Raw genomic sequence first — 26,309 nt, 5'->3', positions numbered from 1 at the left:
CAGGTACTTTTCTAGGAAGAAAGAAGGGGTTTGTCCTGCCTGCTTTGGGGCTGTCATCACCAAGTCAGTGAGATGGAATTGAGGAAAACCCAAGGTGGCTCAGCTGCCACAGGGGCTCCTGCCATGATTGCGTGGATGCTGACGAGTGGGCTGGGGGCGTGGGGGAGTGGGGCTCGCCCAGGTGACAGCTCATATTCTAATGGTGGCTTGGAAAATGTCCCCACCACCCCAGCGACAACGCAGCACACAGTCTGAACAAAGCCAGCCTCTTGCCAGATGGCATTTTTGCTATTTTAACCCCAGGGCCTTGCAGAGCCAGTACGCTGGGGCTTCAGTGAGGCGGCCAAGGCCTTCCAGGAGGCTCAGGTGTTGAGCCATAAAGCCCCAGATGTGCTTCATGCATGACGGCCTCGGTCGCACAGTGGCAGGCCTGCCGCACTGCGGGGACTGGCCACAGGGTTGCTGCGTGAGACCAAAGCCTTTACCCTGATGCCGTCCCTGGTCAGGACTGTCTGAGATAAGAAGTTCAATCCATGTGTGAAGTGTTTTTTTACCTGTGTAGCTGAAGACTGGCTTGTCCTCTTCTGGGTGGGGGCTCTGAATGGACCCCAGGACCATGGACCCCAGGGACCCCCCTGCCACACTGGACAAGGTGTCAGTGACCACTCCAGGTTGGTGATTGGTGATTAAGGAACAGACAGCATTTTCCTCCCTCCCTCTACCATTTCTGTTTCTCGTTTTTGTTTTGTTTTGTTTTGTTGATTAAAGGCAGAACAGCAATGGTATCTCCACATAGGAAACACAAAGCCTTTGTGACCACATGAGCCGCAGCGTCTTCATCATGGATGAGGAAGGGAACCAGTTCTGGAATTCTGGCTTAGGGTAGATGCATCTTAACGGAAGAAGAATTAGTCAATTCTGTTTCCGTGGTTTATTCTTCCTGTCTCCTGCAGATGAATTCATTAGTTTAATTAATGAGAGCCCTTTGCCTTCCTCTGCAGTGTTGCCCATGGAAATAGTGGATGATCATGGCTCCCTATTATGAAATGTGGAGAGCATTATTTGATTAGGAGCAGAACCCTTTTTCCCCCCAGAAAATAGCCTCTAGGTAAGGGACTGGACGCTCACACACGATGAAGTGTCTGGTGTTCTTCTCTCTCATTAGGTAGCATGCCCTTCTCTTCCTGCCTTTGCAACAGCTCTAGGTAGGACCCACACTGTACAAGTGCCTCATTCGTGACTTCTGCTTCCCTTGCAGGAAGGCATAAATGTTGGCTGACTGTCAAATGCTTGTGGGAGGTCCCCACGGAGTGGAGAAGCGGGAGACTCAGCTTAACCACAGACAAAGTTGTGCATGAGAGGTGAGAGGGAGGAGCTGGAAGCCGGGGCTTGGAGGCAGTCCATGATCTTTCCGTCTGTGATCCTCAGTGTCAGAAAACTATGTAATCACTCAAGACAGGCAAATGGGATAACTGGATGGATGCTGAGGAAGTGTGAACTCAAGAAGGTAGAGGGAAAGCCACGACACGTCGGCGTAGCAGGGAGGTTAAGGGCATTGCCTTAGAGTCAGGCAGACCTGGGTTTGGAAGCCCCTCTGCCACTTACCATCTGTGTGACTTTGCCCACGTTGTTGTTTGGGGACCTGAGTTTCCTCATCGGTGACCAAGGTGTTGTAAGGGTTAAGGAAAATGGTGCATGAAGATGGCCTAACAGAGTGCCTGGGGTACGGTAAGTGTTTACTGTGTGGGAGCTGTTAGTGGTGCTGTTGGGGTAGGAATCAAGTGACCAGCTAGCCAGAGTTAGAAATCAGGGCCGCCACCTGCCAGGTGTCAGAAGAGACAGCTATTTGTTCATACTTTTTTTTTTTTTGTATGCTTCTCATTGAGTTCCAAGGTTGCCTACATGAGACCTCTCTTGGACTCCTTTCAGGGAAGCTTAGTTGCTCAGTGCCCGAGGGCCCTTGTTAAACCCTGGTTGTCCCTGAGGTGGTCACCACAACATGGCCACATCAATAGCATCCCTCACAGGACTCCCAGATCACACACACCAGAAGGGTCTGCTCGGGAAGCCTGAGGAGAGCGATGTAGCAGGGGACAGGAGGTGAGGCTGGCGGAAGTGAGCAAGGGCCACACTGTCACTACGGATGCCACACTGCAGAGTGGGGCTTGATGGGTAAGACAGTGGAGGCAGGTACCAAGAGGGAGGGTGGGGTGAGCCCATCTGAGTTTGGAGACATGACTCTCATGGCAGGACTGGATGCTGAGGCCACAGGCAGAAAGATCATGGCTGCCGTCATCCAGGTGGGAGAACCTTTTTCAAAAATTAGTATATCTGTATTTTATTTTATTATTTATTTATGTTTCAATAGATTTTGGGGTACAAGTGGCTTTTTATTATTTTTTGGAGACAGAGTTTTGCTCTTGTTGCCCAGGCTGGAGTGCAATGGCACGATCTCAGCTCACTGTAACCTCTCCCTCCCGGGTTCAAGCGATTCTCCTGCCTCAGCCTCCCAAGTAGCTGGGATTACGGGCACCCACCACCACACACAGCTAATTTTTTGTATTTTTAGTAGAGATGGGGTTTCACCATGTTGGCGAAGCTGGTCTCGAACTCCTGACCTCAGGTGAGCCACCTGCCTCGGCCTCCCAAAGTGTTGGGATTACAGGTGTGAGCCACTGTGTCCGGCCTCACAAGTGACTTTTTGTTACATGGATAAAGTATATAGTAGTTTATTCTGAGATGTTAGTGCTCCCGTCACCTGAGTAGTGTACATTGTAGCTAATGTGTAATTTTTCATTCCTACCCTCCTCCCACCCTCCCCCTTCTGAGTCCCCAAAGTCCATTATCTCATTTTTAGGCCTTTGTGTCCTCATAGCTTAGCTCCCACTTATGAGTGAGAACATACGATACTTGGTTTTCCACTCCTGTGTTGCTTCACTTAGAATAATGGCCTCTAGCTCCATCCAAGTTGCAGGACACTCTACGATACCCTGCTGCTTTTTAGAAAACCTGGGCCAGGGGCTTGGGACAGATCTGAGCTACAGCCATAGACAGGGAGTCATCTGAAGCCACACCCGTGGAGGAGATCACTTAGGACCTGTGGAGAGTGAGCCAGGGAGCGTTTCCCGAGTCAAACGAGTCAAACGTGTCCTTTGGCTTAACAGGTTAAGTAGCTACATCCGCAGAGCACCCTCAAGCCTGCGATGCTGTAGGGGACAAAGCATTGTGTCGTAGACATCACCCATCAAGACCCAAGAGCACTCCAGGGTGTTTTGCCCAAGGGCAGGGAGAGGCAGAAGGATGTCAGATAACCTGATTGATGGCTTCGGGATGAGGACCCATGAAGGCACTTGGGAGGGTAGGTCCCAGGGCCACCCAGCTCTCCAGGAGGGCAGTGCATGGCAGGGAGGGACTGCAGGGACAGATGGCAGATTTGTGGTGACCTGAAGGAGAGGAATCTAAACTGTTAGAGAGACAGGCCTCAGCCGGACTTGCTTTAAAGTTAACTCTTTCTTAATGACTAAGTTGAATGTTTTAAAAATGCCAATATTCCCAAATCATGGACAAGTTGATGCTCCAAAGAATATTAGGAACATCTAATTCACTGTCTCTGTTTTCCATATGAGGAAATTGAGGCCCAGATAAACAGATGCGATAGACACACCAGGCTGCCCCTTCCTGCAGAGAGAGAATGTGTAGCCACAACCTTTGTTTCCTTGGGAAAGGGCTCCCTCCGTAGCAGGATTATGGCCAGTTTCCTTCCCTCTTGCCAGGCAGTCTGCTAGGAGTTTTATCAAAGCTGTTTCTTTCTTGTCCTTTCACTGCCCTAAAACTTGCAATCAAGTTCTCAGATTAATTTATCAAAAGTCAGAGAGTGGCCGGGCGCAGTGGCTCACGCCTGTAATCCTAGCACATTGGGAGACCGAGGCGGGCAGATCACGAGGTCAGGAGTTCAAGACCGGCCTGACCAACATGGTGAAACCCTCTCTCTACTAAAATACAAAAATTAGCCAGGCGTGGTGGTGGGCACCTGTAATCTCAGCTGCTCAAGAGGCTGAGGCAGGGGAATCGCTTGAACCCAGGAGGCAGAGGTTGCAGTGAGCTGAGATCATTCCATGGCACTCCAGCCTAGGAGACAGAGCAAGACTCTGTCTCAAAAAAAAAAAAAAAAAAAAGCTCTGCAAGGACAGAAAGAAAGAGAAACTGATGGATTTTTGAAATATGAAAACCTTTTTGTAAACTACTTGCCCCTTCTGTCATAGCCACTGCTGCTCCAGGGGCCCCCTGGCTGCACAGGTGAGAGCTCTGGGCACAGATACTCTGATGCAAATACTGCAGGACCTGAACATCCAGGAGGGCTTCACTGCTGCTTCCCAGCAAAGATATGAGCAGTACATGGGGGCACTCAGAGATCTCAGGCAAAGGAGAGGTGGCTCCCTTTGGGGATTCTTCTCCCAGCCTTTGAGACTCAGAAGTGTGATTCCTGGACCAGCAGCATCAGCAGGCCCTGAGAGCTTATTAGAAATGCAGACTCCCAGGCCCCGTTCAGACCTACTGGCTCAGTACTTGCATGTTAACAAGACCCTCCCCAGGTGATTCCTAGGCAAGGTGGTTTGAGCAGCACGGCACGAGGTTGCCCTTTACCAGAACACCCTTTCTACACTGCTGGACCAAGGATATGCTACCCAGCAACGTCCCCCACCTAAAATGCAGCCCCTCTGCTTCCGCTGAAAGCCTTCAAAGACAAGTTAGTAACCAGAAGGTTATGCAATGCAGTTCTTTGCTTTATAGATCAAATACTCAGGCTTCTCAAGAACGGAGATAGAGGCCAGGCACGGTGGCTCACACCTGTAATCTCAGCACTTTGGGAGGCCGAGGAGGGTGGATCACCTGAGGCCAGGAGTTTGAGACCAGCCTGGCCAACATGGTGAAACCCTGTTTCTACTAAAAATAAAAATGCAAAAAAAAAAAAAAAAAATAGCCAGGTGTGGTGGTGCACGCCTCTAGTCACAGCTACCCGGTAGGCTGAGGCAGGAGAATCACTTGAACCAGGGAGGCGGAGGTTGCAGTGAGCCAAGATCTCCAGACTTCCCAGATCGTTAAAAGGACAGTTGACATTTTAGATATTCTTATAAAAATGTTGAGGAAGGCCGGACGCAGTGGCTCGCGCCTGTGATCCCAGCACTTTGGGAGGCTGAGGCGGGCGGATAATGAGGTCAAGAGCAAGACCATCCTGACAAACATGGTGAAACCCCATCTCTACTAAAAATACAAAAATTAGCCAGGCATGGTGGCGCATGCCTGTAATACCACCTACTTGGGAGGCTGAGGCAGGAGAATCTCTTGAACCCAGGAGGCGGAGGTTGCAGTGAGCCAGGATTGCGCCACTGCACTCCAGCCTGGCGACGGAGCAAGACTCAGTCTCAAAAAAAAAAAAAAAAAAAAAGTTGAGGAAAAAAAATCCTAGTACACAAAAGTCTTCTAGAAAGTTAATGTATGTGCTACAATACTTCCTTCCCCCAATAATACCAGAGACATGCGGTTGTCCCGTATGTCCACTCACTCTCACTATGTATTTTGCAGATGAGCTGACCTCTCCCGTTCCTGCAACCTCCCTTTCCCAGTCAAAGCATTTTTGGTGGTTTCTGCTGCTGGTTGATAACAAAACACACAAGAGTCAAGAATTTTTTTTTTTTTTTACTTTTTTTTGGTTTGTTTTTAAAGAAACTGCATACATCATCAGAGACAAACAATAATTTAAATACCATGCAGTTTCTGTATGTACAAAACCTAGGCCACAGAGATCCAGTTTAATTTGTATTCTCTATTTACATCGTTTTCCTCATACAGCCATCATCTGTTAAATTAGAACCTGGGAGATTAGGGGATTGACGGTCACCACACTCACTCCTATACAAAGACAAACTATGTACAGACACCCAGGAAGCAACTGGAAAATGCAACCGGTCTGGGGATTAACAGACAGATAGGGAGAAAAAGTCATTTAAGGTGACCTTTGCCCACCGGCTGTGCACAGGGAGAGCCTGAAATTCCATTCATCGAAGCAACACACCACGATTTTCATTCGGCAAATAAAAATACATGTTCATAAGCGGGAGAAAAATAAACTCAGAGCTTTTCATCACATTTACCGTCACGTTGTTTGGTTTCTCTAATCTGACATAAAGGCTAAAGTTTTAAAAGTTTTACAGGGCTTTGAGGGCCTTTGGAGATGAATATATCAGCCATTTAAAAAAAGCTAGTTGGCTGAGGCGGTCTCTTCTGTCATTGACTGGGGGCGGGGGCAGGGTCGGGCAATGTCTAATCTTTAGAAGGAAGCATTTGATTTGAGACATTTCACATTTTTCCTCTCACGCTAATCCAAATGAAAAAATGCTCAGCTGGGAATTTACACACATAAAATAAACTTTGACTTGCCAGCTGCAGCTTTTTCAAAAAAGAGATGCATTTTACGTCATCTAGCTCACCTTTTTATTTTTTCCCTTAATTAATGTCAAATTGTCATCTTGGAAAGTAACACAAATTGCTGCAGTTGTCACGACATTGTAGTGAAAAAAAAAAAAAAAGAAAATTGAATAGGTCTCTAGAAAGACCTTAAGGTTTTAAGAAAGGAAAGAGACAGCAGAAGCCCATCCTGCAGGCCACAGAGGTTGCTGAGCCTGTGTAAGAGCCACTTAAAACGGGCTTGAAATAGCCCATCCTGAAGGCGCAGGACCTGTCAGTGGCAGGGGAGGTGCACCCCTCAGTCTGAGCAAGTCACTGCTGGAAAAGAGGCCCTGCAGGAAGAGCAGTGGAAATTGTGTTCAATATCTTCCATGCACAAAGTGGACTGCAACATGAGGGCACTTTGGGCGGAAACCCTGGGCTGTTTGCTGGCTGGCTGCAGGGAGATCCGCTTGGGCCTTATATCCCCAGGGAATCTGAAGGGCCAAGAACTAAGGCCAGCAGAGAAGCCATGGGCCTATCATGGGAGGAGTCCGGTCAATGGAATGAATTTCCTTAGGACTCGCTCCTGGCCAGGGAGGACCATCATGCCAGGGCACTGCGTGTGCCAGGAGCCCAGCTGCAGTTAGAGGAAGTTCAGACTCAAAGCCTGGCCGGCAGGCACCTCTACCTGGAACACGTGCCCGCCTGCCCGCCATAGAGAAGTTCAACGAAAGAGCCCTACATCTTTTGTCATACCATTTGCACATTCAAACGTCAGTAAGCCTTTCGGGAAGACTGTGTTTACAGCCACACTAAAATCCCGATCACATTTTCCCTGAACAATACCTCTCCCCATGGCAGGAACTATTCAGATTCAAGAGTTAAAAAAAAAAAAAAAATAGGATCTAGTGATGGCATCCTCCTTGGGTCGGGCAGAGGCGTGCTGGCTCCAGGTGGCAAGGCAAAGCTGCAGCTGGAGGCACCGCCCAAAGAGCTGCCCTGAACTCTCCCCAGCAGTTGTTCGGCTCCTGGGTTAGTGCCTACATGGGAGCCGTTCATGCCTGCAAAAAAATGCAATGGCCTCGTTGACGGGTGTGCATCCTAAGAGTAACCTGCTCCCACAGGGTTTGTGGTGGGGAGACTGGTTAACTTTTTGGAAAGGCCAAGCTGGCATCTTTCTAAATGGCATGTATGGTGGAGAGTGTGCCACCACCTAGAAAGACTGGGGTAACGATGGAGTCACTCCAGAAGGTGAGAGAGCTCTGTGACTGAGGGCCTACGAGCTCTGTTAGGAAGGAAAACGAAAGCTGCAGTGGGCCTCGTTAGGATGCTTGTTAGGGTTTAGGAGGGTCCTGGCCTCATTGCACACCCTATCCTGGGTGTCCCAGTCAGAGACACCCACAATCACGCTCCCTGGCATCATGAGGGTAGAGGGAGGAGCTCTCTGGATCAACTGGAGCAGGAAGGGGCACTGTGGACAGGTGTGGCTGGTGTTGGCCTGATTCTGGCACATGCCCAACTCTGGGGCTCCTTCACAGAAACTCTTCAGTGCAAAAAAAAAAAAAAAAGAGAGAGAGAAGGCCATGGAGTGGTTCCAAGTCCCTCAGTGGCTGGAAAGCCAGTCCTACAGGAGTGATTTCTGGCCTGCATGCACTGGTCCTATACACAGAAGCTAAGAACTCCCAAGCCATATAATCATCGGCTTCGAGGCACACAGAGAAAATAAATGTCAGCCAAGCAGTTTCTGACCCCACAGGGTTCAATAGAGTCCTCCCACTCAGACTTATAAACAACACAGGAGTACCTTAGCAATGGCTGTGTGTGTGTGTGGGTCACTTATGACACTGGACTCTCTGAACACAGTTGGGTTGATTATTTGAACTGAGCATATGACATCTTTCCCCTTCTAAACCAGAGCTTCCTGAAAGGCAGCTCAGCTCAGGCAGAGGGAGTAGGATGGGTGCTCAGTGCCAGCCTTCGTAGCCAAGAGGCAGCCAGACTCCCCCAGAAATGGGCCCTTGCCTTTTGTTCACTGTGTGGGTGGTGGCTGAAGGGAGGGAAAAGCCATGGGCAACTGAGAAGTGTTCCCTCCTTCTTGGCATCAACTTCAAAGGGCCCCCAAACCAAATGTCATGTCTGGAGCCAGTACCTTTGGCCAAGTGTAGAAGTCCAACCAGATCATTAGCTTTGCACAGTACCTCCCAAAACAAACCCACCCCTTCAGCTTTCTTTGGACTCAGGTGACAGACACTTGTGAGGAAGAGGTTTGCTGGAGACTTCATGAAGGCAGTGCCTGCTGGGCCTGGCTGGAGAGGACAAGGACCGTTCCACCTGCCAGACAGTCTTCAGTCAGGGCCCTGCCGGTGCCCTTGGCACTGCCGGGGGTTGGGATGCATTTTGGTGTCAGAAGTGGGACCAGCAGCTCGGACCGCCGAGCCATTACTTTTGCGTTTTCACACATAAAATCCTGATTGTGTTTCCTTGATTTTTCTTCTTCTTTTTAAAAAAAAGGCAGTTCAGAAGATTTACATCGTAATGGGGAAGTGAATAAATACCAGCACTTATGGTTCTTATAAATTTATGTTTTGAAGACAGCATAGCACTCGAGGAATTCGACTGTTAAGGTCGGTGAAACCTAAGGAAACAAATAGTTACATCAAGACCAAGGGGCTGCCAACGGTGCAGGATCCAACAGTCCAATCTCCCATCTTCAGGGAGGTTCTTCACCGTGAGAGGGAGGTGCGAGCTTCCCACCGTCATCCCCACAGGAGTGCCACTGAACACACACCTGGCTTTGAAAGTTTCATCTGGGGCAGCCCTGGTGGCCTCCACCTCCTGCCATCAGCCTGGATCCAGCAGCAAGGTGCAGAACCCAATCTGTGTCTCTGAGTCTCTAGACTAAATACTTGCTATATCCTATTTCTCTAAATGTTCTCCCCAAAAGAAAGTCAGAATTAAATCAATGGCTCTGTTGCTAACTAGCAATGCAACCCTATATAATCCTCTTAATCACTCCATGCCTCAGTTTCCCCAAATATCATCATGATGCTGGACTGTCAGGGAGAATGTCAGGGAATAACAGAAGTGGTCCACTTTGGAAGTCCCGTGTGGATGTGGTATTTTGTTCAGGTTTGGCCTCTGCTGACTGGTTGCAAATTGGCAACAATCTTTTCTCCTTGACTTAAGTTTTCACAAAAACTCACCTGGGGGTCGTTGGTAGTCTGGTGCTTATCAGACCTTTAGTTTAAATGAGTGAAACTCAGACTTTGCAGAAAGTTGGTTTTAGCCCGGGCCATCTGTGTTCCACTTCGTTTCAGTAACCTAAAGTGGAACTGCATGCCTACCTTCCTACTATCTTCCCTCCCATGGCACCACCAACCCACTCATGTCCCACAAGTGGGAGAGCTTCATTTGGAGATAAATATTGCAACTTGAGGGAAAAAAAGGAAAAAAAAAAACCCTTAATACTAACCTTGTTAAGTGTCTACTCAATTCATGAACTTCCATCTCAGTGCTTTTGAATTCGTTGAGCTCCTTTCGGATGGCAGCCTGGAATCAACAGAAGCCCATCAATGTGCAATGGGAGAGAGACAGAAAAAAACTCCCCTTTCAGTTCATTCCTAACAACATATTTTTCTTCTTCAACAAAGACAAACAAGTTTAAGATGGATTCTTTCATTGGGAGGAAGAAAAATCACCTGAGATGTCCTTTAAAACAAAGATTCCCCTCCTTCCCTAAATCTAAGTTGCAAATGATGACAGGCTATTGCCCAAAGTGTGTTTTTCTTCCTCTTTTCATAGAGCTGTGGCATTGAGGCATCAGTGGTGGTATACACCTACCCCACACTCCTGGGAGCCCAAGAACACATTCAATGTCAACCTCTCATCTTCTATAAATAAACAAAGCTCAGCACAGGCACAGTGATGCCTCGAGGTGGAGACTTCCAGAAGGCGTGGATCAAATTCTCCAACCAAATTAGGGGGACAGGTGATGGCCAGCTCCCTACCAACAGTTTGCTTTTGCTCTTTTACAACTTCCCTGACTCTTCAGTGATGTATTTCACCATGTGAGATACATTTTGAATAACCTCACATGTTCTGAGATGATCCCGAATCACCCCATCCTTATAATACTGCCACTGAGGACGTAGGGCCTGGAATCAGACAGCAAAGAGAGGCCATGAGAGAGCAGGGGAGGAGGAGGGGCTGGTAAAGAAGGCAGCTGGGGCCGGAGACAACCTCACTCCTTCCTCAAGGGTGGAAATTGCAAACGTGTGCCTTCTTGCATAGCTCTGTCTATGGCCGATACTTGCTTTGATGGGAATATCAAGGCCCCAGGAGTTTGAGGAGAGAAAAGTCTTCATGTAGGATCAGAATGGCCCTCCCCAGGAAAAGAAGGCTGGCTTAGGTTTAAGTGCCTGGGTAGCAACTTTGGGGGTGGGGGCAGGGGTCACCCCATGCTTCCTGTCTTCTGTCCCTAACAGCCATTGAGAAACTGGATATGTTTTCGGCCTAGGAGCTACTCAGAACTCTATGAGGGTGCAAGTAGAGATGTCTGTGGTTTCCTTGCACACTTGCTAATATCGTTATCCTTGCAAGCATACTGCAGAGAGAGTATGGACAGGAGAGGACAAGAGTGAAAGCCCCTTCCTCTTCATACTTAGATGACACACTCCTGGGGAGCTGGGTTTGTCTATCAGGGGCATGGCAGTGCCAATTCCTGGGTTGCTCCCACAAATTCCCTTGCAGAGATGTGAATGCTGTGTTTACAGAGGAGGGCATAGTCTTCCACACATTGTGTCTGTGGGTTGACCCGCCACAGGCGAGGTCATCTCTGGAAGTCTATCTGCCTCTTGCTGCTTCCGTCCCAGCCAAGTGCAGCAATGTGTCTGCATACATGTTTCCTGCACCTCCTGGATCCAGGGTTGGTGATAATGTAGCCAGCCTGGGCCATAGATGACTTCCTGCTGTATCATATAAGAAAACCCTGGGTCCCTGAAACGGACAGTGAAGGCAGGACTGTTGAGCAGAAGGCCCCTGACACACTCCATAGTTTCTATCGTTACCTACACATTGGGCAGAATCATTATTCCAGAATATATATATATATATATTTTTTTTTTTTTGAGATGGAGTTTCACTGTTGTCATCCACGCTGGAATTCAGTGGCGTGACTTTGGATCACTGCAACCTCCACCTCCTGGGTTCAAGCAATTCTCCTGCCTCAGCCTCCCGAGCAGCTGGGATTACAGGTGCGTGCCATCACGCCCGGCTAATTTTGTATTTTTAGTAGAGATGGGGTTTCATCATGTTGGTCAGGCTGGTCTTGAACTCCTGACCTCAAGTGATCTACCTGCCTCGGCCTCCCAAAGTGCTGGGATTACAGGCATGAGCCACTGTGCCTGGCGCACAGACTACATTTTTAAAAAGGCCCTTAACCCTCCAGCTCCTCATGGTGACCAGACTAGAATCAGAGAGGATTACCAAACAGAGGTTCATTCTGATACCTTGTCCGGTGGACAGAGAAAATGATTTCTCATTGGCATCACTGCTCTTCCTAAAAAACAAACTGAACTTCAGATTATTCTTTTTGTTTTCTAAATCGGCGAGGGGCTAGGGCAGTGAGATATGTTTTGCGACGTCTCTTTGATTTGTGCCCTATTTCCCTCCTGAGGTTATGCGTCTACTTTGTCTTCTCTTTTGGTTTGGTGAATCCCTCGCTGGATGCTGGCAGCACCATCCCCTATACGGAAGGGCTGTGATGAGCCTGGAGCCTCTTGCCTTCACCTGTCTACGCCTATCCAGTGCTATTCTCTTTCTCTGGGCACAGACTCCTAGGCTGCTGCTCCTCCTCCTGTAAAACGGGCACAGTATTATGTGCCTTGTGTTTTCTCCGATTCAGCAGCCTTTCCGCAGATTATCTGTGGCCCCTGGGGAAAGGTGTTGGGGTCCCAACACTCCATTATGGGGACTGCGGCTGAGGCCTGGCTGCCGGTCTCCCTACATGCTCCCCAGCGGTGAGCCCAGCGAGACACCCAGCAGACGATCCTGCCTCCCACTCTCCAGCACTCCCCTCTGCTTACTTTGTCTGCAGCGGTGAGGCGGGTCCACGGCTTATCTGCCCTGCGGTCATAGTCCTGAGCGTCAGCCACCTCCACGTAGTCACTGAAGCGGATGAGGATCTTTCTTTCCCGAAGCTCTTCCACCGTGGGCCTTTGACTGAGCTGCAGGGAGGGAGAGAGATGGACCCAGTCAGCCAGAAGGGTTGACCATGGCACTTGGTCCTGTCTGTGAACTTGCAGGTGTGGAAAATAAGGTTCAGTGAGGCGATGGATGCATCGCATAGTGAGTGAGGGGCAGGGGCAGGGGGAGGGCCAGGGTGGGGGGACCCAAGTCTCCTGACTCTTGGGACTGGGACCTTTCTAGGTCCTAAGAGAGAGCTTTGTTATCCCTTACATACCCTCTAGGCCAAGCTCTATCTTTTTTTTTTTAAACTTAAAAAAAATCCTTTATTATGTAAATTTTCAAAACAAGGAAGGAGACTAATATAATGAATTTGGTGTATTATCACCAACTTCAACAATAATCAACTCTTGACTACATCCACATGTAAATTTCTTTGAAACAAATCACAGGCATCATATCATTTTATCTGTGTATATTTCAGTATAGAATATATAAAGATTAGGACTTCAAAGCATATTCACAATACTGTTTTTACACCTATACAAATTGATAGTAAACAGTCTCTATCTTCATAACATTGCTGCGTCCCAGTCATTACTAGAAGCTTGTCTTTCTGTTTGGCTGTGGGCGCCTGTTGTGGATTTCTTCTTATCTCTCCTACTCCCACCAGGTGACAGGGACATTCTACAATGATTCTGTCTTATTTTGGATTTGCGAATCCACATCTGTGTCACATTGAGTGCTTTCTGCAAGGGGGGTTTGCAGTGCATTTTGTGTGGGTTTTAGATGCAAAAAAGCATATGTGCAAATGGTATGCAAACTCTGGGGTATGCAGGGATGGGAATCTGCTGGCTGAAGAGGTCAGCCCAAACATTGCTGACGGCCCTCTGCAAGAAGTTCAAGGGGAAGGTCAGTCAACAAATGCGGAGTTGAGTAAGTACAGAAAAAGGCCACATTTATGCCAAGGGAGACTCAGGACCAGCCCTTTGGATGGTCCATGATGAAGGACTGCAGGAATGAGGGATGAAGCAAGTAAAAGGAAGATTCATATGTATTTTGCCATCTCCCAATATTAGCCATGAGGACCCTTCCTCTACTTTAGCAACATAAGGCTGACATTTCTATTATCTCTTCCTGTCACCAGGTTTATTTCTCCTGGAGCAACACAGTTGCTCTCTTTAAGATGCTGTCAAATGATGTTCAACCAATGCTATTTAAAAGCAATTTTCCCTCTGAGCCCTAGACTCTGTGTAATTCTATTACTAGAAGACACTGTTTCATAGAATCTTGCAACTCAGGCCCATAAAACAAACACAACGGAGTCCAAACCACCCTGGCAGTTTCGACTCTGCAACAGGCAGCTTCCAGACACCCTTGGCTGCTGCGAGAATGTTCCAACTTGCTCCCACGCTGGCAGAGCACAATTAGAGGACGGCTGGCAGGTATCAAATAGAGTGGTGGCACACCCCGGACAGGGCCAAGGCAGGCCTGCAGCTCCCTCTCAGCCAAAGGCAGGAAGCTCTGGGGATCAGGGGCTCAGCCGCCTCTGGTGCCGGCCCCCCTGCCAAGACTGCATGTAGGCCTCCCTTGGCTTTCTTAGGCACGACAACATTCTGGCACCAGTGTGGGCCTGTCGCGGGAACCCACAGGCTTCCCAGGCTGTTATGGCTGTGGTCACCGTAAACAAAAACAGCAGTCATCCTGACTCCAAAACATGTTCTCCACAATGTGAGTGCAGGGAGATTTTGTGTTATAATTAAAATACATACAGACATGCAACATTTGCCATATTTACTCCAGATAAACAGACTCCTACTCAGAATCCTGTCTGTGTTCCTCAGGACTTGCTGGGTTTACCCCAAGGGGCCGGACAAAGTGTTATTTTCTTTTCTTCATTTTTCTTTTTTTAGACGGAGTCTCACTCTGTTGCCCAGGCTGGAGTTCAATGGTGCAATGATCTCGGCTCACTGCAACCTCTGCCTCTTGGGTGCAAGTAACTCTCCTGCCTCAGCCTCCCGAGTAGCTGGGATTACAGGTATGTGCCACCTTGTCCGGCTAATTTTTGTATTTTTAATAGAGATAGGGTTTCGCCATATTGCCCAGACTGCTCTCGAACTCCTGATCTCAAATGATCTGCCGTTCTCAGCCTCCCAAAGTGCTGGGATTACAGGTGTGAACCACCGAGCCCGGCCCAAAGGGATATTTTCTAAGTGCACTCATGATGTGAGAAAAGTTGTTGAGCCCTGACTTTCAAATTTCTCTTCCTGGAAACTGACCTGGATTTTACTAATGTCCTATCTATGGCAGAGTCTGGAGTGAACCGAAGACTAAGCACAAATGCTGCAGGTCAGGGGCTGTTTCTTATGCCTGAACATCGCGGGGCCTTGGACACCGTCTTTCCAAATCAAGACAGCATAGAGCACAAGTGCTCAGAGGGAATGAGCGAGGATGCAGCTGGCTGCTGCCTCTGAGAGTCACAGTTGGTGCACGGACCCCAGCACTAACAAACGGCCACCAGGACGCTCCTCCGTGTGCATGGGCTCATGTCCCTGACCACGAAAGGCTCAGAAGACGCACCTTTGGCCTGGTGCTGGCTGTAGCCTTCGGGGCATCTGGAACCTGAAGTCCTTCCTTGAATGCTGCAAAAATAATCTTTGCAGCTAAAGTCAGGCCCGCCTCGGCCTCCCAAAGTGCTGGGATTGCAGGCGTGAGCCACTGCGCCTGGCCGCAGGCATATTTTTTTTAAAAAGACAAAGCATGTAATTTTTATATTAGTCTCAGTTTGGTCAGAGAAAATGACTGGTCTGTTGCTATCAGCCTCAGTTACTACGTTTTATTTTTTATTTTTCTTACTAGTGCATTACAGTTAAATAGAATTTTATTGAAGAAGTTATTGGGCTGAAGGCAGATCACTGTAAAGCAGCCACCATCACTGGCATCTGGTCTCAGTGTGATAAATGCTCAAGAGGAGAAGAACCTTCACAGGGCCAGGAAGTGATGATGTAGGTTCCCTACCTGCCGGAAGGCGCCACATCTCTGCCCGCAAAAGCAGATGTGGAAGTTGCCCCTCTGTTCTCCAGTCTCTCTCTTAGAAGCAGTTATCCCCTCTCAAGCTCCTTATTTCTAAACCCCCCAGCCAGTCCCAGGGGAGGGCAAATGCTAAAATTCCAAGGCCATTTCCCTGGGAGAAGAAAGGAGAGGTGAGCAGGAACAAAGAGGCAAATATTTGATTGTGGAGACCTGCAAAAACTATGAACTATTTGGGGTCCCCATCCCTAGTGTTACCTACCCTAGGGAGATGGGTGTGGAAAGGAAGACTCTTTACTCGCTCATTACCAAATCATGCAGTTAGTCAAGTTCTCTGCAAAATCATATCAACTTTGTTAAGAGATAGGAATTAAATAAATGTCTAAGTATTTCTCTATGACCGTCTTTTAGCAAGCAACCTTAAAACTGGGTGAATTTTGGGGATCCAGCAACCAATTCTGAAAAATTTGATGAAAATCTGATTTAAACAACTTTTTTTTTTTCTAAGTGTCTAGACCTTTCTGTATCAGAAATGAAAGTTTATCACAGTGTCTTTTTCAAGCCCCAGTCATTTCAAGGACACGACGAGAAAAAGCTAATGCATCTCTCCTGCTCTTCTCACTACTCGCTCAATCTCAGGAAAAACTGCACCCTGCATCCAAAGAGTGGGTGGGCTTAAGGATGTAAAGGGTCCAACCTTGACGGGTGGGACAGCGACTGGCTGGTGAAGTCACTTAGCTCTTGCTCTAGTCTCCACCAGGGTGACGCCAGCCAGTCGTCTGGCCATTCAGGCACTTGTTTGTCCTGCTCTTGCTAATTGGGTTGGCATTTGGCTTGTCACCAGGTATTTGGGATGCTTGCAGGGAAAGTGTTGAGAAATACAAACCATCACCTTAATAATTGGTATGATATTTCAGGATCTCTGAATTTCTTCCTTTGTGTGATATTTCTGGAGAGAAAAATCCACTAATAAACCTTTTTAAAATTAATATTAATGGGCCTCTTAACTGTAGCTAAGATATGAGAGTATCTTTCTCTCAAGATAGTCACTGTAGGAGGCTGATTAAAAACACTTTGACTTCGTCAGACAGAAGGGAGTATTATATCTTGCATGTCATCAATTAATTAAACTTTTCAGCATCATCCAAGAATAGCCTTAACAATGCGTTTATTATTAAAGAGGACACTCATGTGGAATGAGATGCATGCGAGGCTACAGTGCATTGCCAAACCATCTATTTCTGGGGTTAAGACTATATTAAAATTCTAGTTTTATGACTTTATGTGCTTCTCAAACATCTGCTTTAAATTTGTCAGTACTTTCGTAATTTAGCCTAATAAAGTTGCATAGTTCTTAATTCCTAGGGAAAGAATAGTGTCAGGGGGAGCAAAAAAAAAAAAAAGTCTATACTTTCCCAGGGTCATAGCAAATAATTGTGTAATATTCGAACTAGTAATTTTTTTTTTTTTTTGAGACAGAGTCTTGCTCTGTCGCCCAGGCTGGAATGCAGTGGCGCGATCTCGGCTCACTGCAACCTCTGCCTCCTGGGCTCAAGCAATTCTCCAACCTCAGACTCCCATGTATCTGGGACTACAGGTGCACATCACCATGCACAGCTAGTTTTTGTATATTTACTTTGACAAAGACAGCATTTTACCATGTTGCCCAGGCTGGTCTCGAACTCCTGGCTTCAAGCTATCCACTCACCTTGGCCTCCCAAAGTGCTGGGTTTATAGGCATGAACCACTGAACCTGGCCTTTGAACTACTGATTTTGATTATGAATTTCCCATTGCTTAATGGGATTATAGTGAATTTTGTAAAACAAAACATTTAGTATAATCAAAAATACAACGCAATAGCCATCGAGTTGTTAGGGAGTAGGTGGGTGTCACAAAATCAAACAACATTGAATGTCACCAGCTGAAAGGACTGAGGGTCATGAAGCTGAGTGGAGAGGTCTTATAGAGTAAGAGAGTGGCACTCTCTGACACAGGAGGAGAGGAACCAGGCGGTGGCGAGGCCACTGAGGCCAGCAGAGGGCAGAGGTGTGGCAGGCAGCCCACCCTCTCCTGTCCCAGCTCTTGGCATGGAGAACCACCTACCTTTCGGGTTAGCCTCCTCTTGATCTCTCTCTTCTCCTCCTGTTCCTCTTGTTCATTCCGAGCTAAAAAAAATATTTAAGATTTTTTTTTATTTCAGTAAACAGTGTTGTGTACAGGTGCATCCTTTGGACCTTGGCAGGCTCTAGGCCAAGCATCTCATTTTAATAAAGGGAAGAGAGTACTCCTGTCCCCTCCCCCAGCTGCCCTTCTCCTTATGGGGATTGCTTTCCAAACTACCTGTGTTGTTTCAAATTGCTACTGAGCAGGCTGACCTTGTCATTTTGCCTTCTTTACATGACATGGGGTTTCAGGTCTCCAGGCAGAGATGCTGGGTTGAGAAATGTGGCTACAAGGCAGGAAGGTAGGTTTTTTTTTTTTTTTTTGACACGGTCTCGTTCTGTCTCCCAGGCTAAAGTGCAGTGGCACAATCATAGCTTACTGTAGCCTGGAACTCCTGGGCTCAAGTGATTCTCCCACTTCGGCCTCCCAAGTAGCTACTAGGACTACACATGCACGCCACCACACCTGACTAATTTTAAAAATGTTTTGTTGAGATGGGGGTCTCATGATGTTGTTCAGGCCGGTCTTGAACTCCTGGCATCAAGCAATCCTCCTGCCTTGGCCTCTCAAAGTGCTGGGATTACAGGTGCGAGCCACCGCACAGCCCAAGGAGGTGGGTGGGAATGTTGACACGGGGACACACAGGCATTTGGGGAGATGTGAGGCTCCTTTCTTTGGATAAGACTGGGGCTCACTCATTCTTTGTTGAGCCTCCCAAACACTGAAGGAGGCTCATTGTGGTATAGTCCTTGTGTCTGGTGCCCTGTGGGGGTAGAGAGAGCAGAAGACTGGCCTCAACCTGCTGCAGGAACAAGACAAGGCAGGAGGAATTTCAAAACGCTCACCTTTCACAAGCCCTGATTCCATCGATTGTTTGAATCTTCCAAGAAGTCCACAGAGCATGGGTGAGGCCAGAGTGTGGGATACAATTGCCTGCATGTAGACTCTTTAGGAGTGGCTCAGAAGAGTAGACTGCAGAGCCTGAAAGCTCTTGGCTTAACATATGGGTGATTTACTCATCAGATTTTTAAATAGCTGTACATGGGAGAGTCTGGGGTAGGGGGCAGATACTTGAAGGGCAGAGAATCTGGGCTTATTTCTCCTTTTAAGCTAACTGGATGACCTGGGGTAGACCATTTCCCTTCTGAACCTTGGAAGAATTCCTTGATATCTGTGGAAGCACAGATATCAGCGTAGCATTGTTGTTGGACTTGGAAAAACTATGGAAGTCAGCTTGTATCAAAGAAGGCCTGTGATTCTCAGCCGTTAAATTTCAAATGGCATTAGTAAAAGGAAACACGTTGATTTTGGCATAGGGTGCATCACGACTGCCTGGGACACTAGTTGGCTCATTTTGAAAATCACAGTTGTTGAATTATATTTTGGTAACTTCATTAGTTTGTTGTATTGGTGCACACATGCAATTCAGGTATGGTTGCTGATTGTCTCAGTATGGGACAGGTCTTTATTTTATTTTTTAAATTTTTTTAATTTTTTTAATTTTTTATTTTTTTGAGATGGAGTCTTGCTCTGTTGCCCGGGCTGGAGTGCAGTGGCATGATCTCGGCTCACTGCAAACTCCACCTCCCAAGTTCAAGCGATTCTCCTGCCTCAGCCTCCCGAGTAGCTGGGATTACAGGTGCCCACCACCACACCCAGCTAATTTTTGTATTTTTAGTAGAGATGGGGTTTCACCATATTGGCCAGACTGGTCTCGAACTCCTGACCTCAGGTGATCCACCCGCCTCGGCCTCCCAGAGTGCTGGGATTATAGGCGTGAGCCACTGCGCCCGGCCTTGGGACAGGTCTTTAAAGGAAGGAAACCCCCTGTGCCTAGAAAGGGGTGGGGACCATCTGATAACTGTGTCACCTTTACACTCAAGGTGACTATACCTCCCACTAGCACAAGTGGTGTAAGGTCAGAGCAGAAATCAGGCCCTTGAGGGCCACCCCCACGGGCCTGATTTGGCCCCCCAACCGCCTGTGGGCATAAGGCTTTGTAGAAAGGCAGCACAAGAAACAGCCACATCTTGCTGTGGGCTGAGGTCACCAGAGGTCCCTGCTCCAGCCTACCCTACAGTGCCTGAAACCGTCACCATGAGTGTGCTTTCCTTTGGATTTAGAGATCCTATCTCCCTCCCGGAGGGTTTTTTTTTTTTTTAATGCAATTTTCTCTTGAATAAAAGCCCATTAAACTAGTCAGCCATTAATAGCTCAGTATGAATTAATCTAGTAGAGATAAACTGGGGGGCAGACAGCAACACCCGGAAGTAGGGAGCCCCCAGACAGTGACATTTGTACAAATGCAAATTTCAGTGGGATAAAACCTATTAAACTCGTCAGCCATTAATATCTTAGTATGAATTAATCTAGCAGAGTTAAATGGGGAGGCAGACAGCAAGAACCAGAAGGAGGGAACTCCCATTTTGCGATGTCTCAGGTGGGAAAATGGATGGAAGAAAAGGTGGTCTGGATGTTGGGTCACCAGGGACAGCTAGAGGGCACACGGTGAAAATTTACAGAAGCACAGAATACTAGGGCCATGAGGGGACCTAGTGACCACCTCGTCTACCACTCCTGGTTTATAACTGAGGATCTGAAGGCTCAGGGGTGTTAAGTGGCTAGTCACCCTACCTGGCTCAGTGGTTACACAGATAGGTTTTTTCCTGTGGTCATGTTTTGTGTGGGGCCGGCTCTCCTCCTCATTACTAGCCTCAGACTTCTGATCCTACAGGTCCCTTCAGAGCCGTGAAGGCGGGCATCCTGTGTCACAGCTGACACAGCATGGAGCCTTCATCTCCTATGTGCGTTTCTTAGGTCACTCTGAGGGGTGGGGCCACAAGCTACCACCTACAGAATTGATACCTTTAGTTCAAAGCCATTGACCAACCCAGGTTCATGAATTTTCAGGCAGAAGGTACCAAGACGACCCCATTAGGCAACTGGGAAGACAGGCCAGGAAAGGCCTACGATGTCGTCATTACAGCTGCCACCATCAGAGGGTTCATTATGTGCTCAGAGGTGCACAGGGCCTCACTGGCTGCTGGACAGAACAGGGGCTGCTCCCAGGACCAGGCAGGGTGGGGCTGGAAACCAACCCAAGGCTCTCAAAGCTCCAGGGCTGAGCCATGGCATCTCTGTGCCCTGTTCCCCACCACCCAACACCGAGCAGTTCCTGAAATGGCTGAAAGCTCAGAAAATCAGTTTTAAAACAAACTATTGGAGGATGTTTTCTTATACCACTAGACATTTTTTTTGTTTAACAATCGCAATAGATTAAATTTAAAAAAATATTTAGGAGAACATAGTTCCAGAATACAGGGAAAAATAAGAACCTATGGGAAAACAAGTTGATTTCTGAAAAGTTTCAAAACTATGAAATGATCAACCTGTTAGAATTGGTCAAGTAGTTCTTTAATTTGCAACTATGTGGCCAGGACAAGAAGGATTAGGGAAGAGAATAAAAGAGAACCATGGGAACAATCTTTCACAACTCCTTTTTGGTCCCCTGAATCTAAGTTCCCTGGTTGATGGCGGTAAAAACCCAAGCTCAAAGGACCTGTAGTCTCCCAGGGATCTGGACAAGCCACAGCGGGGATCTGATATCTTTGAGAGAGCCCAGAGCTGAGCTAGGGGATTTTAGATCTCTCCAGAAACCGTACTCCTGGTGTGATAAGCACTATTTTCTGAAACCTAAATAATCCCCCGGAGGCTTTTAGCTTCTTTGAGTTTAGGTCTCAGGTCAGAGGCCACAAGTACAGCAGCGGGCTGTGAGTAAGTTGTACAGGTTCACCTGGCTATTTATCTTTCTCTCCAACAATGGGAAGTTTATAATGGCTCAGGTACCAGATTAGGGCCGAAAGGAAGACATCCTACAAGCCAAATGCTTCCCTGACCTTGGAAACGGTTTGAAAAAGCTCTGAATTCATTATATAGAATATTAAGCTTGGAAACTTTAAAGGGTACCCCTTGGGCAGAAAAAAGTAAACACACATTCCTAGAGACCTAGGCAATGCGTAGGGTTCCCCCACGACTGAGGAAGGCTAATCCTGAAAATAACTTCTACTGAGAGTTGAGGAAGTGGCGGCTGGCGTGGGGACGGGAGGCAAGACATTGATAAAGGCAGAGTTGACATAAACGGACATGCGGGGGCGTCGGGCGGGGGTGGATGCTCTAGGCAACAGGTCTCCCCATCAAAGCGGAACCCAGCACCCACCTTCAGCAGACTACGAAATGCCGACCAAGTCACAAGGCCACAGTGAGCACGGTAGAAAGGTAAAGTCAAGAATATCTTAGTGTGGTTACAGTGGAAATTCCCGGCAAACTCACACTGCGGTTGCATGTGATTTACTGGGCATGGGGCGGGGCGGGGGGGCCGGGGGAGGCGAGGAGTCAGTCTGTACAACATAGCATTTCTAGAAAACTCTGCATAGTATATATCTTTCTCTTCTGGAGACAAATTAGAAGTGTGTTGTGGGGTAGGGGGAACAGGGTCATGAATTAAGCCAGAAATATTTGTTCACTATCTTGAGGCCAGTGTTGGCGAGAATGGTAGCAATGAATGAATAGAATGGTTTGATATTTAAGTTATTTAATATCTACCACTAAACTGACGCATACTGGTGTCCATCAAATGCTTGATCTCTTTTAGTATTTTGTATCCTGTTTTCTCTCTCTTTTTTTTTTAAAGCACCAAGTGGATCCTCTGTACATATTCAAATGTCTCTGTGTCCTAAACCAAACAAGGGGCTCATTTATTGTTTTCTGTCTGCAGCAATGGTGAAAGGCAGTTTTCCTCGAATGAGAGCATCAGACAGGCATGCCCGGGACCAGCTGTGGGAATCCTGAGAGACAGACATGAAGCACTTCGCTTGGAAATGCTTTCTTAGTCTTTCAATTTAACATTCAAAGGGATGAGGGATTTTTATCAACAGCAGCCAGCTGCAATGCAAAGTCATGCTTTCTAGTCTCAGTTCAAATGGACGTTTCCCTTATTTCAGCCGTGCATATCACGGTCTCCATTTTCAAGCCAATTCTGGTTTAAAGGTGACCCTGCTCTTAAAAATCATTAAATAATAAGTGGTCTCACTCTAATTTTTCAGCTTCTCTCTGACTTTACAACTCACTAAAAGGAAGGTTCTGCCTGCCGCCCGTGAGCTTCTAAAGACTAAAGGGGAATAAAATTTGCCTTTTCTTTGGGGAGGTTGTCTTTGGTGTTCTAACATGCACACATGAAGCTTCAACCGTTAGAAAGGTTTTCAATGCTTTCCGCAGAGGCGCAAGGTAGAAACCTTGTGGCCTACCATTAAATAATAACAAAAGCCGCCACAAAACATCAGGGATTGCCATGGGCTTAGTCACTTACGTTTCAAAATGTTCCTCTGTTCCAGTTCCTCTGCAGTTGGCCTCTGGCTCAGCCGCCTACGGAAAAAATCCAGGAAAAGTTTTTGGACCATATCATAGCCTCCTTGGGTCATTAATTTCCTCGGCCCTTGCAGATACATGAGACAGTCAGTGGCTGGAGTTCTTGTTCCATCCTGTGCTCTGAAAGACTGACTCTCGCCACCACCGCCTCCTCAGTTCCTCAATTTCAAGCCCAGGAGAGGCACGTGCGTCATGTCACAGCCGCTGACCCCCGCCCTCCTCCCTGCAGCGGCCCCTCCCCAGCCCCGTCTCCTCCAGTGGCCCCAGGCAAGTGGACTGCAACTCAGACGGGACTCTTTTCTTCACAGAAGTCCTTTTCTTTCCTTGTGGCCTCCTAACTTGGGGACTGTGGCCTCTTGCCTCTCTCTCCCTCCCTTGAGGCTAAAGCCTGTCTCCTGCCTCTTCTGTGCAGACCCAGTTAGAACATAAAGAGGTCTGTGGCCCCGGGGACATGTGAGAGAGTGTGTCTGTCTGCAGAGAACAATGGCTGCTCTTCTTCTGGTCCTGCTCCTCTTATTTCGGAGGCTTAGAAGACATGAGTGGCAAAGGCACGGAAATGATACTTCTGTGGCCAGGCATGAAATTTAGCCACCGTACATGAAACATCATAGCCAGGGCATGAGCCTGCAATGACGCAATGGGTGGAGGCGGGAGAGGCAGTGGATGGCACGTAGTGACAGAAGTAGCCAGGGAACGGGCATGGCATCTGAGGGGGGAATGCCTGCATTAGGTCCCAGGAATGACTGACACGGACTCAGGAGCCTGAGCAGGAACAGAGACATCTGTACCTTTGAAGCTTTTGGTAATTATTTAACAACCTGCAATTATCCGGCATTCCACTTCACCCACTGGGATGAGGTGTGTGAGAAACTGAATCATTGTAGAAGAAATTTTAGGCTTCTCAGACTCCTCTGTTGGGATCTAAGGGGTAGAAATGATGCTCTCCTAGTTGAGGAAGTTGCAGTCCCTCCTTGGGTATTAGAAACTGGTGTCTATAGTCGGCAAGATGTTCACATCTTGAAATCTAAAGAGAGATCCTAGAGTGAAAATATCAAGTCAATGAAGTCTCCAAACCTAACTACAGTTGGTCCTCTGTGTCCATGAGTTCCACGTTCTTCGGTTCTACCAACTGCTGACGGAAAATATTAAAAAAAAAAACAAACAAAAAACAATAGTCTAAAATTATTGATATAGCATTTATCTTGTATTAGATATAAGTAATTTAAAGATGATTTAAAGGATATGGGAGGATACACATAGTTTTTTGCAAATACTATGCCATTTTATACAAGGGACTTGAGCTTCCTTGGATTTTGGTATCCAAGGGAGTCCTGGAATCAATCTCCCAGAAAGGACTATATTTTTAATTCAAAGCTTGTTGTCATTTGTGTTTTTGTTTATTGTGCTGGGCCAGAATCAATTGCTTCTGTGACATTCCCGTGTCACCACCACACATCCTATATAGGGAATGGGCTTCAATGTCTCATATAGTTTGGATATTTGTCGCTGCCCAAATCTCATGTTGAATGGTAATCCCCATTGCTCGGGGGGAGGCCTGGTGCAGGGTGCTTGGATGGGGAGCCCTCATGGCTTGGTCCTATCTTCTTGACAGTGAGTTCTTGCAAGATCTGGTCATTTAAAACTTTGTGGCGAAACCCCGTCTCTATTAAAAATACAAAAATTAGCTGGGCATGGTGGCACATGCGTGTAATCCTAGCTACTTGGGAGGCTGAGGCAGGAGAATCGCTTGAACCTGGGAGGTGGAGGTTGCAGTGAGCCGACATTGTGTCACTGCACTGCAGCCTGGGTGACAAAGTGAGACTGTCTCAAAAAAAAAAAAAAGAAAAAAAAAAAAGCATGTGGCAACTCCCTGCTCACTCTCTCTCTCTCTTGCTCCTGCTTTTGCCATGTGATGTGCCTTCTTCTCCTTCACCTTCCTCCATGATTGGAAGTTTCCTGAGGCCTCCCTAGAAGTCAAGCAAATGCCAGGGCCATGCTGCCTGTATAGCCTGCAGAACCATGAGCCAATTAAACCTCTTTTATTTATAAATTACACAGTCTCAGGTATTCCTTTATAGTAATGCAAGAATGGCCTCATACAATGTCAGAGAAAGGATTTTTGGTCATATACCTGCTTATAAAGCCTATAGCACCCTGAAACTGTTGGAAATTGCATTCCAAAGTGTTTTTAAGAGTATAAGAACATTTTCATATTTATTATTCCTTTTCAAAATATCCCTGTGGTATAATATAAAACATATTTATCTTTGACCCAGTTCCTATCACAGAGCACCTAAAACCCCTGGAATTTCTGGGGTGTCAGGAGTGTATTTTGTTACTTGGAATGAGTCCTTTTGGATTACACCAGAGTTTGTGCTAATTAGGTGACTTAGGATGGGGCTGGCCACCAGAAAGAACACATAGTTAGAGGCCTGGAGCTTTCAGCTGGGAAGCAGGAGGGTGGGGGGCTGGAGGTGAAGTTCTATGGAAACTCTTAAACCACAAGATTAGATGAGCTTCCAGGTTGCTGACCATGGGGCTGGGGGGCACTGCTGGGAGGGTGGCACCCAGAGAGTGCACAGAAGCTCTGCCTCTCTCCCCCAATACCTTGCCCTGTCCATCTCTTCATCTGGCTGTTCATCTGTAACCTCTGTAAGAAACTGGTAAAGTAAGTGTTTCCCTGAGTTCTGTGAGCTGTCTTAGCAAATTATTTGAACACAAAGAGGGAGCTGTGAGAACCCCAATTTACAGCTAGTGGGTCATAATATAGGTGACAACCTATGACTTGGTATTGGCATCTGAAGTGGGGGCAGTTCTGTGGGACTGAGTCCTTAACCTGTGTGATCTGACACTGTCCCAGTAGAAAGGGTCAGAATCAAATTGAATTACAGGATGTCCAGTTCATGTCTGCTGGAGAATTGCTTGGTGTGTGGGGAGCTGCCTCACACAGAAATGTGTGGGGTCACAGAAGCGTGTTCAGTGTGAGAGTAGAGTGAAAAAAGTTTGTTTTTTTCTTTTTTTGAGACAGAGTTTAGCTTTTGTTGCCCAGGCTGGAGTGCA

At 47.3% G+C, this 26,309-nt stretch overlaps 2 protein-coding genes across 10 annotated transcripts in view; one reads left to right on the top strand and one right to left on the bottom strand.

The window, feature by feature from the left end:
• Nucleotides 1-26,309, top strand: part of TBC1D7 (TBC1 domain family member 7) — a 61,973-nt gene that overhangs the window by 32,411 nt on the left and 3,253 nt on the right. Inside the window, exon 9 of one of the 3 annotated variants that reach the window (XM_055390647.2) lies at nt 1,259-4,106. The exons of the other annotated variants lie outside the window; for them this stretch is intronic. The gene's annotated coding sequence lies outside the window, so the exon portion shown is untranslated. Of the gene's footprint in view, nt 1-1,258; nt 4,107-26,309 lie in introns of those variants that run through there. 3 annotated transcript variants of the gene reach the window in all.
• PHACTR1 (phosphatase and actin regulator 1) overlaps nt 8,001-26,309 on the bottom strand; it is a 572,466-nt gene continuing 554,157 nt past the window's right edge. For 6 of the 7 annotated variants that reach the window (XM_019029631.4, XM_063707340.1, XM_063707341.1 and 3 more), the window contains 5 exons: nt 23,191-23,246; nt 17,766-17,827; nt 12,531-12,671; nt 9,920-9,996; nt 8,001-9,082 (listed from right to left, as the gene is read on the bottom strand). In XM_019029631.4, the coding sequence (XP_018885176.1) occupies nt 9,067-9,082; nt 9,920-9,996; nt 12,531-12,671; nt 17,766-17,827; nt 23,191-23,246 (352 nt within the window). In that variant the 3' untranslated portion in view covers nt 8,001-9,066. Of the gene's footprint in view, nt 9,083-9,919; nt 9,997-12,530; nt 12,672-17,765; nt 17,828-23,182; nt 23,247-26,309 lie in introns of those variants that run through there. The other variant, XM_055390645.1, reaches the window with a different exon arrangement.

Source organism: Gorilla gorilla, chromosome 5, assembly GCF_029281585.2.
Source record: "Gorilla gorilla gorilla isolate KB3781 chromosome 5, NHGRI_mGorGor1-v2.1_pri, whole genome shotgun sequence".
Classification (NCBI taxonomy): Eukaryota; Metazoa; Chordata; class Mammalia; order Primates; family Hominidae; genus Gorilla; species Gorilla gorilla.
Note: the sequence above shows the minus strand (reverse complement) of the source record. Positions and strands in the feature narration are given on the sequence as shown.